Source organism: Cavia porcellus, unplaced genomic scaffold (genome assembly GCF_034190915.1).
Source record: "Cavia porcellus strain 051 isolate PalLab524CR breed Dunkin Hartley unplaced genomic scaffold, mCavPor4.1 scaffold_32, whole genome shotgun sequence".
In the NCBI taxonomy this organism is placed as follows: domain Eukaryota; kingdom Metazoa; phylum Chordata; class Mammalia; order Rodentia; family Caviidae; genus Cavia; species Cavia porcellus.
The window spans coordinates 16,974,251-16,992,415 of NW_026947515.1; the positions used below are offsets into that span (position 1 = coordinate 16,974,251).

The following is an 18,165-nucleotide window of genomic DNA, read 5'->3' on the forward strand; positions in this document are numbered from 1 at the left end:
CAATATGTATTCTTACAGAGAAGATTGAGTGCCATGAAAATCAAAAATGACAGCAAAAAGTTGGTAATAGCAGTTAGAGGGTGGCAATAGGAAGCAATGGAAAATTCGAGGCAGTGATACTTGAGTTGGCCTTGAAGAATAAACTGATGCTTGCAGGGCAGAGAATTAGGGAAAAACAATTATTCATTTAATAAATATAAGGGCTGGGGATTTAGTGTAGTGACTTAAGTGCCTGCCTGGCAATCATGAGGTTGTAAGTTCAATCCCCAGCACCAAAAACAAACAAAAAATAAAAATAAAATCCCACACATTTAATAAATATGTCCTGAATACTTAACTTTGTAACAAATATGGTCCTAGGTAGTGGGGACATAGCAGCAAATGAGACAAAGTTCTTGCTTTGAGGGGTAGAAAGAAACTATAGCTTAAGGGCTTGGCACGTTTAGGGGAAGGTAACTTTGGTGTGGCTTGATGATATACTGCATGGGCTGTGGTAGAAAATACAGCTTGCAAGAAAGGGTGAGGACAGTGGGCCTGCTATGCCATGCTACAACATTTAAGTGACCACTCTTCTTTCATTGGCTTTTATTTATTTTTTAATTTATTTTAAAATTTTTTGCATTCCTGAACCCACGATTGCGAGAGAAGCACTCTACCACCAAGCTTCAAACTTGGCCCTGCCTATTAGCTTTTAAGCAATTTGGAACCTTGGATCCCTTTCTAAAAGGAAATCTTTCATAGTCACTCAACATATAAAACAATAAAAACAGAGCTGCCTGGTCAAAGCTGGGATGGAGGTAGTCTGAGGAGGAATTCCTACCTCTGTGCTCCATTTCACTCTCAGCTCTCCATGAAGATCCTGAGACATTTCTGAGACACCTACAGGACAAGGGGTTAAGACCCCCACTGAAGTCATGGAGGGCACACAAAGGTGGATATAATGGAAGACATGTTCTTATTTGCTTCTTTGGATAAAACTGCCAGGAACAATACAGTAGGATAGCGAGATAGCAGAGAAGCCAGTTGGGTGGGTTAGGGAAGAGCTGAAGACTTGATTTAAGGTTGACCGAACAGATCCAAGAAAGATTTGGGATGAATCAACAGAACACAATGACTAACAACTAGGAGGAAGAGAGAGAAGTGAAAGATAATTTCAAGTGAGACCAAATGAAAGTTCTCACGGCTTTCTCCAAGCTTTGCTTTTGGTTGCAGGCACCCCTAAGCATGTGGTTGAGTCTCTCCATCTTCCTTGGCTTTTAGTTGCCTCAAAGTCCAATGTCACTGTCTCAGCAAGGCAGAGTTGGCCCTTTGCCACGTCCTTGTGCCCTTCACCAAGATAGCAGGGAGGAGAGCAGCCTTCAAGAACAATGAGACTTTGCTTTTGAGCAGATAGGCTTAAATGACTTCTGAAAAGTCTAGCAGGGAGTTGGAAATACAGATCTGAAACTCAGGTAAGGGGTTGGTGATACAGATTTAGTGTTATAGGAAAGTCAACAGTATTTGAAGGGATGGCAGAAGATGAGTATGTCTGAATACACTGGATACAGAGAAAAGAGATAGAGATAGAAACCATGAAGAGAAGGACACTGAAGGACCCAGAAGCGGAGTAAAGGGTAAGTCAGAGATCCCGCTGGAGGCTCTTCCCTCGATGTCCTACAGTAGAGGTCTGTTTGTTAATTATAAACAGCTCTGACTCCCAATCCAAAGCCAGACAGTCACCTCTGGAGGATCTGAGACATGACTAGGAAGCGGCCTCTGAGACTCCAACACCATGCAGGTCTTTACCTTGCACTGGAGAGTGAACAAAAGAAAGTGGGACCCAGACTTGGAGCCCAGAGACAACAGTGTTACAAACCAGCCTGAGCTTGAAGCCCATTACTTCTTCCCACCTTACCTGACTGCAGCCCTTTTTTTAAAGACTTTATTCTTAGAATAAATCTATAGGAAAAATGAGCAAATAGATACTCCCCCAATTTTCCTCCTTTAGTAATACCTTCCATTAAGAGGGTAAATTGGTTAGAATTAATAAACCAGTATTGATACATTATTATTAGCAAAATCCATAGCTTATATTTAAGTTCACTGTGTGTTACACAGTTCTGTGAATTTTGTTTTGTTTTGAGACAAGGTGTCACAGTGTAGTCCTGGACTTGAACTCACAATTTCTTGCCTCAGCCTCCCTAAGGCTGGGACTACCATGTTCAGCATGAGTTCTATGGATGTTTCACAAATGGTTAATATATAGTCACCATTGTTTTGTTTTGTTGTCTTTTTGAGACAGGGTCTCTCTATGCAGTTCACGCTACACTTGAGCTCACATTGTAACCCAAGCTTGTCTTGAACTCACAGTGATCCTCTTGCCTCAGCCTTTTGAGTGCTGAGACTACAGGTGTGCGCCAACATGCCTGGCTCTATAGTCACCATTATTGTATCATGGAGCATAGTTTCACTGCCCTGAAAATACCCAGTACCTCACCTATTCTTCATCTTTCCCCAATTCTAGCAATTTTTGATTTTACTGTGTCTGTAATTTTGCTTTTTATGACCTCTGCTTTTATCTGGACAGGTTTTCGTAATCTGGTCTGGGCTGACCTTGAGCAAACCCAAGCTGATCTCAAACTCTTGTTCCTTATGGCTTGGTCTCCTGAGTGCTGGGATTACTGGCACATGTCACCATGGCCAACTAACATTTTTTTAAATGGCTGCAAAACATGGTCTCATGGGGGTCATCCTATTGTCTACTGTCAGATGTTATGATTGATTGATTGATTTGGGATACCAGGAATCGAATTCAGCCTCCTGCTTTCTAGGCAGGCACTGTGCCACTGGCGATATGCCTGACCCCAGATGTTATGATTTAAATAAATGACTAGGATGGTACCACCAAAACTTGTCCTTACATAGCAGCAAGTCAGACTTTGCTGAGCTGGCACAGGATTCAGTCGCCCATGTGTTCATTCTTAGCTGTGTATACCCACATTTCATTATTGTTGGACAAAAGATCTTTTTAGATATGACACATTAGCTTAGCAACCAGAAGAAAACATCTGGCATTTACTCCGATGGAAGAAACAAAGGAAAGTTATGAATACCATCTGCAATTTTCCCCTCTACTGGAACCTTTGTAAATTTCCTAGTTTTCTTTGCCAACTGCTTGTCACAGGAGTGCCAGAGCAAATGAAACCACTGAGGTTTCTCATGGTGTCCTGGGCTTAGCACTGGGCTCCCAGGACTGAAGCCCATTTTTACAATTTTTTTTTTTGGTCTTTTTTGTTTTTATCGGTACCAGGGATCAAATTTACGACTGCACACTTGCAAGGCAGGCACTTATGCCGCTGAGCTAAATCCCCAGCCCCTGAAGCCCATTTTTTTGCGCACTGGTATCCACTCACACTGTTGGAAGTCTCTGTGATTCAGATGTTTTATCTACTTGTCTGGTTAACTATAAAAATGTGGATGTTGAGAACTGTGGCCAAAATATGCACACAGACGAGAAGCTTCGTCCATAGGATTTAGCAATACTGATTCCAATTTTCCTCACCGTTTACTGTTTAATGCCTTTGAGTCTTTTTTTTTTTTTCTTTTTTGAGATTAAAAACTGCTATGCAGTTCAGGCTGGACTACAACTCAATCTGTAGCCCAGGACAGCTGCAAACTTGCAGCAATCCTCTTGTCTCAGCCTCCTGAGTGCTGGAATTACAGGTGTGCACCTCCATGGCTGGCCTGAGTCTTTGAGTTTTAATCTGCCTTCTTTGCCTAAGCCCAAAATATTTTCATTAATCTCTTCATCTGTCAAAGACCTCCTCTGTTTGCCCACGATATCTTGTGTAGTAAATACCTTAGCAGTTGTCATGTGGCATGTTAGCTTTCCCTCACATAACAAAATACCTGATATAATCAACTCACAAAGAAAAAGGGTCTATTTCACCTCACAGCTTTGAAGTCTCCAGTCTGTGATTGTTTGGACCTGTTGTGAGGCAGCACATCACAGCAGAAGCATGTGCAGGAGCAAAAAACCATTTATATGAGTAGCCAAGGAGCAAAGAGGAAGAGGGCAGGATCCTACAAGTCCCACGGAGGATACACCCTAGTGAACTAAAGACCTCTCAGGAGCTCTACTCAAAGGTTCCCAGTATAGGAATTATTGGGGACCAAGCCGTTAACCCTTGGGCTGTTGGGGACATTCATCTAATTTTTACAGAGAGTTGAAGTTGCTCAGATTGGCCTTAAACTTGTGATCCTCCTGCCTCAGTCTCCAGAGTAGCTGTGGACACGGTATGTGCTATCATAGCTGTCTGATTCCATTTATATGAAATGTCCACAGTACGTAAATCCACAGAATGGAATGTAGATTGGGAGTGAGGAGGAATGGGGAGCAACTGTTTTGAATATGGGGTTTTCTTTTGGGGTGATGAAATTATTTGGGAACTAAACAGATATGGTGGTTGCACAACAGTGTGAGTGTAGTTAACACCAGAGAGTTGTTTACTTTAAAATATGCTATATTAAAAACAATAAATAAAATAAAATATGCTATGTTAATCAGAGACACAGACAGACACAGAAAGACCCTGCCTTCACAGTTATACTGCAGAGAGACACAGATCAGACAGTAAGCCAGTGTATCCATAAATAGTTATATATTTGTGATGATCACTAGGTGGGATGTAAAGGGAGAGAGACTCTGAGGTGGGAAGTGGTTTGGTGGTTTGAGAAATTTCAAGGACACCTTCTGGACTGATGTTTTGAGGGAGTGATTTAAAATGAGCTTAAGGTGGTCAGCAAGACTCAGATCCTGCAGAGCCTTACAGATTATGACAGGTATTGTAAGCCTCAATTTAAGAGCAAGAGGGAACTGGGGAGATTTTAAGTAAGAGATTAACAGGATTTAAATTGTATAGTTTTATCTATTTGTATTTTTTGTGAACCTGGGGACTGAACCAAAGGCATTGCACATACTAGGCAAGTATTCCACCACTATGCCCTCCGCCCAGTTTTATCTATTTTTAAATGCACATATGAGCTTGCCTCTTTCTGTGGAGTAGTGGTAATCTAAAAGGGGGTTGTGCCAGAAGCATCTAGGAAGCTTATTTTTAAAACTACAACACTGGGAGTAGGGCATTGTGGCCAACACCTGTAATTGCAATACTGGGAAGCCTAGGTAGGAAGATCACAAGTTCCAGCCCACTCTGGAGAACTTAGTGAGACCCTGTCTCAAAATTTAAAAACATAGGAATGTAGCTCAATGTGAAGACCTTGAGCTTATTTTCCATTACTGCAATAGTATAATTTACACACACAGATAGACAGAAAGACATACACACACTTATTGGAGGAAGGGTTAGCAGGAAAACTTTTTAGAATAGCTCCCAAAAGATTTTGATTCTTCCCTTCCCCTAACACGTCCTAGAGAACTACTGTAACTTTGGAAGCTTGAAACTTACTAATTCTCTATCTAGTGGGCATGAGGAGGGGACATAATTCAGTGACTGTTAACTAGCAATTTCAGTGGACTATACCATAAGCAACTTTTAGCAAGAATGGAGAGGGATTCCTGACACGAAAGCAGCTGCAGCAGGGGAAGATACAGAAGAACAAGTGAGAACTAACTGCTAAAGAGGATTAGAGGACTGTGGTATAAACACTACCTGGGGTGCTATGGTACAAGGAGGGAAGCAAGCAATTGGCTGGGGATGAAAACATAAAGCAGAGGATTTTATAGTGAAAAATAATGTCTTGATTACTGAAAAGTGTGTTCTACACACAGCACCCCTTGATAGCTAGTTAGAAATGTAGGTTGCCCCCCCCCCCCGCACTAAATCATAAACTGAGTTTAACAAGAATCTCTGGAGGTTTTGTTTGTTTTTCCTCATGCAAGTTTAGGAAGCACTGATCTGTATCATAGGGAGCAGACCCTGCACCACCAGGGAGTAGGTCCCTATCCCAACTGAAGCATTTTATGTTGAATATATTCTGATATAGACAGTGTAGTAGTTTCCGAAAAGGTACTGAATTTTGGAAAATTAGCTGGACAGAGAACTACAAATTCTTTCATTATGAAAACTTCCTTCTAAAAAAATTTTCAGCGAAATAAAACACCAGGTTTAAGTGAGGCACAGTCATGCTAAAAAATGTGATAAGAACGCAGCCAAGTCAACCGTTCACGCAGCCAGATCCAGTCTGCAGACGCCCTATGATCCGTGGCAGAAGAGCAGTCTGGCTGGGCTTTCTTTTCATTTTTTTGGTGACAGGCTGGCCTGGAACTCATGGTAAACCTCCTACCTCAGCTTCCAGAGTGCTGCAATCACAGGTGCGCGCCACTTCGCTCAGCTAGGATGAGCTTCTAAATAAAGCTGGCAGCTGTTCTGCCCCAGAGAACTGCTCTAGCCTTTCAGGGCCGGGGTATAGCTCAGCGGCACAAGCGCTGCCTGGCAAGCGTTCGATTCCCGGTACAAAAAAAGGATCTTTAACACTGGAAATGAAGATATGACAAAACTACTTCTAGGGAGTATTATACAGCCGGGTATGACTGATGCAGCTACAACCGGGAGACAGCAGCAGCTCCCAAACCACGGTGGCTCCCCTAGGTGACTTTTGACCTTTGACCCTGCGTCTCGCTGGTTGCTTCCGTAAGCAACTTCCGCTTCCGCCCCGAGGACGAAAGGCGGGCCCAGAGGGGGCGGAGCTCCGAGGCTGGCGGTTAGGGGCGGGCCTTGTTAGGGCTGGGGTTTGAGAGGGCATTCTCCATTGGGCTGCTAGCTAGGGGCAGGGCCTAAAATTGGGTCGAGTAGGGAGTTAGTAGCCACCTCGGGCTACCGGCCAGCTAGGCTAAACCTGTGGAGGCGGGGGCTGGGGGCGGGGCGGCGGCAGGCGGGCTCGCAGCAGATCCCGGATGCGGAATTTCGTAGTTCTGGAGTGGAATCAGGGTCGGCCCTGTTTTAAAGAAGATCAGCAAGGAACTCTCGAATTTCGGGTTAGGAAATCCCGGAACCCGGAATAAGAAACCTCGGAACTCGGAATTAAGGTTGGAAAGTCCCGGATCGCGGAGCACTGCGCGCGGAGCGGACTTGAAGCTGAGCTCGGCTCGTTGCACCGCGGGACGGGACGGAGCGATGTCGGGCCGTGGCGCGGGCGGGTTCCCGCTGCCCCCGTTGAGCCCTGGCAGCGGCGCCGTTGCCGCGGCCCTGGGAGCGCCGCCTACCCCAGCGGGACCCGGAATGCTGCCTGGTCCAGCGCTTCGGGGCCCGGGACCTGCTGGAGGCGTGGGGGCCCCTGGGGCTGCCGCCTTCCGCCCCATGGGCCCCGCGGGTCCCGCGGCTCAGTACCAGGTGAGGAAGGGGGGCGGCGCCTCGGGGCCTCTGGAGAGGAACCTGGGGGAGTCCCTGCACGGAGAGTCCAAGGGCCTTGGAGGAGGTGCGGATCTGGCCAGGGCTCGCAGCTTGCGGCCAGGGGCCAGAGTTTGGGGCAACAGTGAAAGGGACTGCGATGTTGAAGCAGTTGGGAGTATCCTGGGGCTTCTTGGCACGGGGATTCTGAGTGACTGAGAGATGGCAGCGTCATGGGAGAGAGCTAACGAGTTGTAGGTGGACTGATAGGGTGGTCTAACTCAGGTCCTAGATTGGGGGCTGCTGGGGTGTGGTGATGAGGAAGTTTTGGAAAAGGGTCTTAATGAGAAACCAGGATTACCCTGCATGGGTCTCAGTCCCTTTCCAAGTCTGTCCTGTTTTGTTTTTTTTCCCCTCGTTAGGAATTGGCAGATCTCTAGCATGTTTGAGATGGCTCCCAGCTGCTAGTGAGGAGGAAGGAGGCGTCCTACAGCAGTCAGGCCCAGGAACCTTGGGAATGAATCCAGGTTAGATCAGAGACATTGGTGCCCAGGCTTGAGAAAGGCCCAGCCCAGTTTGACCACTTTTATCCTGAGCGTTCTGCGTGATGTCTCTATCGAAGAGTTGAGTCTGAAGTAGCAGAGGAATGGCTCCACTCAGAGCCTGCTGGCTCTGGGATTGGAGGATCCTGCATTTGCAGGGGTTGTTTCAAAGGGTACTCTTCGACCCTTCAGGCTTCTAAGGAGAGAGCCTGTCAGGTTGCAGCTTTAAAGGCCATTGAGAGGCAGAGACTTGATCCTTGTTGGTCACTGTGAAGAACTCAGCCTGACTGCTGGTGCAGCTCTTCAGTCCCCCAGTGTGTTCTTTGCGGTTTTCCTCAGAATGCTTGGGAATTGTGACTGTCCTTTTTCCAGCCCCCTTTCCACTTTTATGTAGCTTCCAGGTTCTGATAGCACCATATGCTAGGCCGTGTGTCTGAGCCTTTGGCCCGGGCTTCTTGCTAATGTCCCAAGGTGTGTTGTTGCTTACTCTGTTCTCTACTGTTATGTCCAGGTAGGAGTTGCAGAAATGTATCCTCATGGAATATACAAACCCTGCCAAGACCCCAGAATCCTCCTATTCTAAGGACATCCTTACTTGGGGATACTGATTTTTCCCTTACTCCTTATTTATTTCCATCTTGAAAAGAAAGTGTCTGAGTATGAGAAGGGACAGACCTGGTCCTAAGGTTCCAGCCAGGGTCCAACTTTCCCCTCATGTTCTCTCCCTGGGATTCTGGATCCAGGATGTTGGTGCAGTTATTCCAGTCCTTGGGTTGGTCACCCGAGACCTGGCCTAGAGCTTCCTTTGGCCTTTTGGCCGTGGTGGGGACCTGGAACCTACAGAGAAGCCTCTTCAGTTTCCTTGGCATGCTACCTGTAGGAAATGTGCCCTTGGGAAAGCCCTTTCAGGGATGAATTCCACAGTTTTTGGGGGGAGTGACTTTGGGTCAGATAGCCCGAGGGAAGCAGATGCTCTGTACCCTGGCTTTCCATCCCTCCAGCTTGTCATCTTCATCTCCTCCTCTCTTTCTCTTCCTCCACAGAGGGGCACAAGAGACAGGTGGGAAGAACCAGCTAATTTGGTTCTTCCAGCTAATTTGAGTTTGAGGGAGATTCTGCCTACTCTCTTTCAAGTCCATTTGTATGATTTCCAGGAGAAAAACTTACGGTCTGGGGAACAAAGGGGTTTCTGTTTGTTAGGACTCAAGAGCTGAGCAGAAAGAACAAGGATTTGAGGACCCAAGCCAGACAAGTAGAGGACCCAGGGCCTTGAACTGTAAGCAGCTGATAAACGTAAAGTGATGGCCCATCTCCCTCTAGAGGTTGGCTCTAGCTTTTGGACTACAGTCAGCTGAGGAACTCAAAAGCAACAAAAACAAAACAAAACAAAATGAACAAAAGCACATAGATTTCTGTGTTTACTCTAGATTTCAAAATACTTTCTACTCATTAGGTAAAGGGGAAATACGCTCCAACCAAGGCCTTTAAGGCCCAGTTACCAGAAACATCAGGGCCACAGACTTATAGGTGGCGCAGGGCAACTAAGATCACCCGAATCCTAGATTCCTCACTTCTGCTGCAGTAGCAGAGGGCTCAGCCCCTGCTCTGCTGTCCTGAGACAGTGATAGGGTCAAGCTTAGAATACAGGCTGGTGCTGGACCCAGACAAAGAAGTCGCTGCACCTTCTGGGTTTACAGAAGTTTGAACCAGGCTTACCTAATCGTGCTGCAGGCAGGAGGCTGAGGGTTTGAGGCTACAGAATTGTTTTCCCTTTTTTTCTACTGCGGGTTTTTGATTTGATTTGTTTTGTTTTCTGAGGAGGAGGAGGAGAAGTTACTGGTGCTTCAAAACCCAGGTGTAGAGTTGGCAGTGTTTAGCCTGACTTGATGAACTGTAAGCAGCCTTCCCCTGGGGCCCTGAGTGAACTAGGGACTCAGAGCTTGGGTAGTCTGAAGCAGATGTCTGGGTGGGGCCTATTCTAGGCTTGCCTGTGCTGCTCTGTCTTGGGATTTCCCGTTGCCTGAGCACCTGCCCTGGAGGTCTTAGTGGTACTGCAGGTTTTGTGAGCATCTTCTTGGGGACTACAAGGCCCTAGTTCATATTTTGCAGTTCTTCCCTTTGTCTCAGGCCCTGGGAAACCCTTAAGTCTGGGATGGCTGGTCCAGACATATAGCTTGGACCACACTGAGCCCCCTCTGCCCCCCTTTCTATAATCTTGGCCGTGGATCATTAAGGCAGAGAAACTGCCTGGTCTTTTGCCTTTCAACAGCCTTGATGAATCTTTTCCTGATGGAGAGAAACTTATGGCAGGACTCCTGAGGCCCCAAAGCTCCTCACTTTTAACTGCTCATTTTCCAAAAGCTTTTCTAGTCCTTTTGTGTCCTTTCCCACTTCTCTGGGTCATGTTCCTCCTAATTTCTGCATCTGGTCATGAATCTGACCCTCTGTATGGGAAACATGGGTTTGGTACTTGATGAAGAGGTGGTAGAGAGACTCATCTCCAGGATGCTGGGGTGGGAGAGGGTCCTTTTGATTTGGTACAAGTCTCCACCCAGCTTGGCTTCGTTGGCTGGTTGCGTAATCTGGGCCCTGGGGCCAGCCCTGTGAAGCTGCCAGGGACAGTGTGTGCGAAGCAGAGCTGCCAAACAGGCCTTGCAGGCAATAGCCATAGAAAGGGGGTTGGGATGCAGAGGTTACTCTCAAATGGCCTCCACAAAAATGTTGGGGACCTGGGCCTTGGGTGAAAAGTCCTTGTTTAGAAAAAGAGTTTAAAGAAAAAGAATTTATTTCTATTACCCAGGTTGCTGCTGCTGCTGCTATGCCCAATGCAGGTTGCATCTCATGATAATTTTATCTTCATTCCCCAGCATGGAACGTCTAATAACAGTGGTGGGGAACCAGCTGTTAGCAGTGAAAGCTCTGAAGGGTTTGCCATCTCTGCCTAGGATTCAGTTGAGCCAGCACCAAGCCTTACTGCCAAGTGGTGCCTGGACCACAGGTAGAGACCAGGTGTTTGCCACTCTCTCACAAGGGACCCAGGAACCGTAGCTGTAGGGTCTTCTGGCATAGGGATAGGGGTGTAGCAATAGGGGATGAGAGAAGGGTCCAGTTCTGATTGTAGATAGGGGACATATGGTGACCAGATGGGTTTTGTACTCTGATGCCACCTCCACTAGTTGGGATGTGTCCGAGTCATCTTGTTGCAGTTACTCACTTGGGGTGCTGCTGCCTAATAGGCTTGCTAGGCCAGCAAGTGCCTTTCTCCCTCAATCACACCACCATGCTGGTGCCAGGGGATGGCACTGGGGCTCTGCCCTATTAGTCTGCCTGTATCTTTCTCTACCCTTCTGCTGGCTGTGATATTGGCCTCTGCCTCAGAAGTACTGTGTTTCTTCTTGGAGGTGGGGTAAGGAGGAGCAAAGGCTTGGTGGAACCATCTAAAGGCCTCAAAGCTGCTGGTCCCAGAAGTGTGGGACAGTATGTCAGGGCTGGAAGGCAGCGATGGATCCTGAAAAACTCCACAGGCACTTTCCCTCAGCAGGCAGGGCTCTCCTTCCACTCCTGGGCCCTGAGAGCCTCATTAGCTGGCACCAATGCCAGGGCGGTTGCAGGGGTGGGGCTGGTGTGGGTTACACTCTGCTCAAGAAGCTGCTACCCTTTGTTCTCAGTCTCCAGCAGAGCTCTCCTGAGCTCCACAAGGGCTCAGGGCTGGGCCTCGCTGAGAAGAGGGATGGAAGGCATGGGCTGTGGGTTCCGTAGGGCCCTGCCATTGACCTATGCACATCCACTGTCTTACTTTCCCCAGCGGCCAGGCATGTCACCAGGGAACCGGATGCCCATGGCTGGCTTGCAGGTGGGACCCCCTACTGGCTCCCCATTTGGCACAGCTGTTCCACTAAGACCTGGCATGCCACCCACCATGATGGATCCATTCCGAAAACGCCTGCTTGTGCCCCAGGCCCAGCCACCAATGCCTGCCCAGCGCCGGGGGTAAGACGTCCTTCTTCCCAGTCTGTTTTAGCCTAACTCTGGTAGAAGCAGAGCTTTGATCTATTATCAAGGAGACTTGGCTCTCTATGCAAAGTTACTGAGGAATGGAGAGGTGTGTACGTGTGCATGTATGTGTATGTGTGTGTGTGTCTGTCTGTTCTTTGGACCATTAATGTCTAAAATAGCTTCCTGTCCTGTCTCTGCAGGCTAAAAAGGAGGAAGATGGCAGATAAGGTTCTACCTCAGCGAGTGAGTATACTGGGAGGGAGGCCCATTCGCATCTGGCTGGCCAGAGTAGAAGGCCGTCTCCCCCCACGCTGGGCTGGGAAGGAAGGGAACCAGAGCCGTGTGAAGCAAGCTGTTGAATTCCTTCCTCTATAGATTCGGGAACTTGTCCCAGAGTCTCAGGCATACATGGATCTCTTGGCATTTGAGAGGAAGCTGGACCAGACCATTGCTCGCAAGCGGATGGAAATCCAGGAGGCCATCAAAAAGCCTCTGACGGTATGTGCAGCCCCGACCACCTGGGCCTCCGATTTTGCTGCTCTTCCCTGGCCCTGTTTTCCATGGCTCTGAGAGGGTCTGCATTGGGCTAGAGCAGTGTTTTTTCACATGTAGGATACAGTCCATTAGAGTATAAACTCAATTTCATGTGTTTGGGTCAGCATGGGGTTTTTTTGGGTACATTTTAGATGTACATAATGATCACATTTATTTTAGGGAATTTGTACCTGTATATGATATATCTTGCTTTTTTCCTCATTCCCCTCCTCTTCAGCCCCTCTTCCTTTCTTTCTTTGTAAAAGCTTTCAGATTTTTTCCTTTTATTCTTTTGTTCTTCCCTTTCCCCCTCTCTCATCCTTTCCCTCTCTCCACTCCTTTATTCCTCTTTATTATTTGAACATTTCCTTCCTATTTCTCAATATCTATTACACATTTTGGTTCTTATTTACACTTTTAGTTTCTCACACCAAAGAAACTAGTATTTAAACATGCGCCTGATTTATTTCACTTAAGAGTAGGGTCTCAAGGTGCATCCATTTATCTAGAAATGGCTTAAGCTTATCTTTTATGGCAGAGTAGTACTCCATAGTATAAACTGCATCCTCTTTATCCATTCATCTGTTGATGGGCATTTGGGCTGTTTCCAAGATTTAGCTATTATAAATTGTGCCACTATAAACATGGGCATGCATATATCACTGTGGTATGCTTTTAATTCTTTTAGGAAGATACCAAGAAGGGGAATAGCTGGGTCACATAGGACATCTAGTCTTAGTTTTCTGAGGAATCTCCACACTTATTTCCACAATGGTTTTACCATTCTGTATCCTTACCAACAGTGGAGAAAGTTTCTTTTTTTCCCTACAGTCGAACCAACATTTGTTATTGGTTGATTTTTTCACAATAACCATTCTTTCTGAAGCAAGATAGAATCTCACCACTGTTTTAATTTACATCTCTCAAATGACTAGTAATGCTGAACATTTTTTCATATATTTATTTGCTTCTTTATGGCAGAGTAACATTCCATTGTATAATGTCTTCATCTGAGAAGTATGTATTCATCTCAGGTGCCTGTTTTTGGATTGGGTCTTTAAATTTAAGCAGTCTGATTTCTTTTGAGTTCTTTGTATATTCTAGCTAGTAGTCCTTTGTCTGAGGGACAGCTGGCAAATTTTTTTCCCACATTGTGGGTTATCTTTGCACTCTGTTGGTGGTTTCATTTGCTGTGCAAAAGCTTTTTAATAAGCTGGGATCCCGCTTGTTGATTCTTTGTGTTATTTTCTGTACAGTTGGGGTTTTGTTCATAAAATCTTTGCCTACACCAGTGTCTTCAAGAGTTCTATCTCTTCTATCTTCTAGCAGATTTAGTGTGTTTGTTTTAATATTTAGATCTATGATTCATTTCAGTTTTAGTTCTGTGCATCATGAAAGACACAGATCTAGTTTTAATCTTCAGCATATGGAAAGTCAGTTTTTCTAGTACTGTTTATTACAAAGAAGTGATCTTGCTTCTAGTGAGGATATTTTACTCCTTTGTCAAAGATAAGGTAGTTGAGTATGTCTGGAGTTGTTTGTACATATCTGTTTCTTTGATCTTCAGGTTTCTTTTTTTGCCATAATCCTGCTGTTTTTATCATAATAGCTTTGTAGTAAAATTTCAAGTCAGGGATTGTGCATGTGTGGATCAGCGTATTTGAAATGAACATAAAATAGTAAAAAAATATGAAAATATATCACAGTAGCAAAGTACCTACTATTCTAGTGAGGGTAGTATTTTATGAAATTGTTTCAGATACAACATGGGTGATGATTGAAAATGTAAATCTTGGCCAGGTGTGGTGTACTAATCCCAGTACTGCAGGAGGTTTGAGGCAGAATTGCAGGTTCAAGGCCAGTTTTGACAATTTAGTGACTTCATGAACCCTTACCTCAAAACATAGAAAAGGCCTGGGGTTGTAAGTCACTGAAAACGCCCTAACTTCAATCCCTAGTACAAGGGTGAAAATCTTATGGATCAAGGTCAAAAGTGTGAATGTTGCCAACAGGATAAATGTTCTTTTTTCCCATCTTTAAGGAAGCTTTTTTATTTTTCTGTTCTTTTTAAAACAATAGTCTAGAATAGTCTCCTGAGTAGTAAAGACTTTATAGTAGACTAGGATATTTTGGGGACCATTGTAGGTACGTGGGTTGTATTGAAAATACAAGCTGGAGAGTTCCCCACTGACCCTGCCCCCTCCCACAGTGCTGGGGCTAGACCCAGGGTTTCACACTTGCTAGGGAAATCCTCTACCACATCTTAGCCCCAGCATCTTTGGATTTGCTTGAAAGCCCCCTATATGTACCTGTGCCACACTACCAATCCTACTGTGTTGACATTATCATTTGTATACCTTTTCATCATAAAACTTTTTAAAAACATTTTTTTGGTACTGGGGATAAAAAAACAAAACAAAACTGAGTTTCTTGAAAGCCAGGATTTATTACTTCCAATTCCTAGTACCTGACAAAGTGCTTGGCCCACAGCAGTCAGTAACTGATTGTTGAATGAGTTCATATGGGAAGACTGGGCAGTGATTTTCAAAGTGTTGGTCCACCTCTACTTGATTTTCTTTAGCAAAAGCGAAAGCTTCGAATCTACATTTCCAATACGTTCAGTCCCAGCAAGGCAGAAGGTGATAGTGTGGGAACTGCAGGGACCTCTGGAGGAACTCCAGCAGGAGACAAGGTGGCTTCCTGGGAACTCCGTGTGGAGGGCAAACTGCTGGATGATGTAAGTTGGGAAGGGGGATGTCTGAAACAGCTTGTGGGGTTAAGACTGGGGCCGGACATGGATATTTTCAAAGAAGTCCTGCCATAGGGAGAGGGCAAAGCTCCAGCTGTGTATTTATTGGCAGTGCTGGGGATTCACCAGGGCCTCATGCATGTGAGTGCTCTACCACTGAGCTACACATACCCCAGTACCAAGTAGAAGATGTATCGTTACTCAGCCTTCTTGCACATGGCTATCAAGTATCTTGAAGTCATTCACTGGCTGGCAGTGGAGGTACAGCAAGTTTTCTTTCCACTCCAGTTTCTCACTTTGCCCAGAGTCTGCTTCTTCAGAATGCAAGGCTCCTCTGTGTCCTGAGCTTAAGGATTGGAGCAGTGTTCCTTTTTGGGGGCTTAATGATTGAAACTCAAAAGCACCCTATCTCACACTTCTATTCGCAGCCTAGCAAACAGAAGAGAAAGTTTTCTTCATTCTTCAAGAGCCTTGTCATTGAGCTGGACAAAGAACTGTATGGGCCTGACAATCACCTGGTAGAGGTGAGAGGGCCTCAAGACACTAAGCTAAGCCCCTTGAGTGGAGTAATGGGCTTGGTGATAAGCTCTGTTCCTTTTTTCCCTGCCAGTGGCATCGGATGCCCACCACTCAGGAGACAGATGGCTTCCAGGTGAAACGGCCAGGAGACCTCAATGTCAAGTGCACACTCCTGCTCATGCTGGATCATCAGGTGACAGATACCCTGGATCATAACTGGGGCCACAGGGAGTGGTCAGGGGGAGGGGGACAGGTTCCTGTAAATCCTTCCTGTTCCTGCCCTTTTCTCATTTTTTCTCAAGAATGCCTCTTCTGATTCCCCCATCTACCCTCAGCCTCCTCAGTATAAACTGGATCCCCGACTAGCGAGGTTACTGGGAGTGCACACACAGACAAGGGCTGCCATCATGCAAGCCCTGTGGCTTTACATCAAACACAACCAGCTGCAGGATGGACATGAGCGCGAGTACATCAATTGCAACCGTTACTTTCGCCAGGTTAGCCTACTTTTCCTGGGTGGTATCCTGTTTGTTCCACTCCTCGCCTGCTACTGTAGAGCTCCAGTGGGTTAGTGCTTGTCTTCTACTACCTTTACTGCCTCAGGCTTCCCCAAGCTTTTGTTGCTTTTTCCAGATCTTTAGTTGTGGACGGCTCCGTTTCTCTGAGATTCCTATGAAACTGGCTGGACTGCTACAGCATCCAGACCCCATTGTCATCAACCATGTTATCAGGTAAAGGAAGGGGATGGGAAGACTGAGGCACATGCACTCAGGGCTTGATCTAAAGTCGGAGACACTGTAGGTTGGTTTCTTGCTAGTGTGCTCATAGAATGGGCCCCCAAGGGCCCAATCACATGCTTCTGTTTCCTTTCCTGTCTGCTTCATTCTAGTGTGGACCCTAATGACCAGAAGAAGACAGCCTGTTATGACATTGATGTGGAGGTAGATGACCCACTGAAGGCTCAGATGAGCAATTTTCTAGCCTCTACCACCAATCAGCAGGAGATTGCCTCTCTTGACGTCAAGGTAGACCCTCTGCCTTTATAACCTCCCCTAGGACCCAGATTGAGGGTGGGCCAGACTCATTTTCCTCCAACACACTGGGAATGGGATTTCTGCTCAATGCTTTGGTTTGTCCTTGGAAACCGACCTCAAGGGTAGTGGCTCATTTTAACATTTACTTCTTCAGATCCATGAGACCATTGAATCCATCAACCAGCTGAAGACTCAGAGAGATTTCATGCTTAGCTTTAGCACTGACCCCCAGGATTTCATCCAGGAATGGCTCCGTTCCCAGCGCAGAGACCTCAAGGTTAGTACTCTTTCCTCTGGGTGATTTTTACCACAGCACTGTGCTCCCAGGTCCAACGCAGACTGACTAAAATGTGTGAATTTTGCCATGACTTTCCTCATGGCTCTTGGCAGATCATCACTGATGTGATTGGAAATCCCGAGGAGGAGAGACGAGCTGCTTTCTACCATCAGCCCTGGGCCCAGGAAGCAGTGGGGAGGCATATCTTTGCCAAGGTGAGGCTCAGCCCTGTTTGGCCTTCTTTAGTTGTGAGTAACAAGAAGTCTGAGCCACACTCTTCCTTATCCAGGTGCAACAGCGAAGACAAGAACTGGAACAGGTGCTGGGAATTCGCCTGACCTAAATGCTCAGGGATCTCTTCTTCTGTCCTGGAGCCTGGCAGGGACCACCCTTTTGGGTCCTGGCTTGTGCCACAGACATGTAGGATGGGGTGAGGGCGTCTCCCAGCACCCTCTACTCCCAGATTTAGTTTCATAAATGTAGTGGTAGGATTCCTTGTTGCTTGGTCCCAAAGCCTTATTACTTTTTGCATTGTTTAACTGGGTTCTCAAGCTGCCTCCTCTGCCCCCTGCAGGCAGGCCCAGGTAGGACTGCTGGAGGTCATGCTTGGCATTTTTAGGAACCAAAGGCTGCTGGGTTTGCATGTTTACAGGCTCTCCTCCCAGGGCCAGTGTCAGAGCTGTCTAGAGAGCCAGGCAAGGAAGAGGAGGCCCAGCCTAGGCTCTTCTTAGCCTTTCTAAACCAAAGTTCTTTGCCATTCCATAAGCCCAGCCTTGCTGCTGGATTTTTCTTCCTTTGGGTATTTGCACTATGTGGGGAGCAGGTTTTTCTATGTGGGAGCCACTTTTTGTACAGGGGTAAGCTGGGGTTTTTCAGGGAGCCCTATTTGGTGCCTCCTTCCTTGTATTTTCTCAATCTATGCAAGCAGCTATGGCTGCCATCATCTCTTGGGATCCCTCCCAGGATGGGAGTGAAACCTCTGAGAAGGAGGGGGTGTACCAGTTCTTTAGCCTGGTCTGAGGTAGGTGGTATGCATGGCAGAGGGCAAGGTAAGATGAAGGGAAGGCTGAGAGGATTGTTTTGCCCTTTGGAACTTGGTGAGCTTAGGGCTTGGCAAATGTCATTTCTGGCAGGTTTGGAAATTTCCAAATAAATTTTTTTGTTTATTGGTGGTGCCTAGACCTTGTCA

At 46.4% G+C, this 18,165-nt stretch overlaps 1 protein-coding gene across 1 annotated transcript; it reads left to right on the forward strand.

Moving 5' to 3' along the window:
• Window positions 1–6,880: 6,880 nt before the first annotated feature.
• On the forward strand, window positions 6,881–18,142 carry Smarcd2 (SWI/SNF related, matrix associated, actin dependent regulator of chromatin, subfamily d, member 2). Its single transcript, XM_023563387.2, has 13 exons — window positions 6,881–7,328; window positions 11,673–11,857; window positions 12,064–12,106; window positions 12,239–12,361; window positions 14,979–15,134; window positions 15,575–15,670; window positions 15,757–15,858; window positions 16,001–16,162; window positions 16,299–16,396; window positions 16,555–16,690; window positions 16,854–16,976; window positions 17,090–17,191; window positions 17,266–18,142. Exons 1-13 carry the CDS (start codon window positions 7,113–7,115, stop codon window positions 17,317–17,319), a joined length of 1,596 nt encoding a protein of 531 aa, XP_023419155.2. The 5' UTR covers window positions 6,881–7,112; the 3' UTR covers window positions 17,320–18,142.
• Window positions 18,143–18,165: the final 23 nt, after the last annotated feature.

Excerpts from the sequence above, each read along its gene's own strand:
- Smarcd2 (XM_023563387.2), top strand. The coding sequence starts at position 7,113 with ATGTCGGGCCGTGGCGCGGGCGGGTTCCCGCTGCCCCCGTTGAGCCCT. Across the intron at positions 16,397-16,554 it reads GTCATCAACCATGTTATCAG|TGTGGACCCTAATGACCAGA; the intron begins GTAAAGGAAGGG and ends GCTTCATTCTAG. Across the intron at positions 16,977-17,089 it reads CCCAGCGCAGAGACCTCAAG|ATCATCACTGATGTGATTGG; the intron begins GTTAGTACTCTT and ends GGCTCTTGGCAG.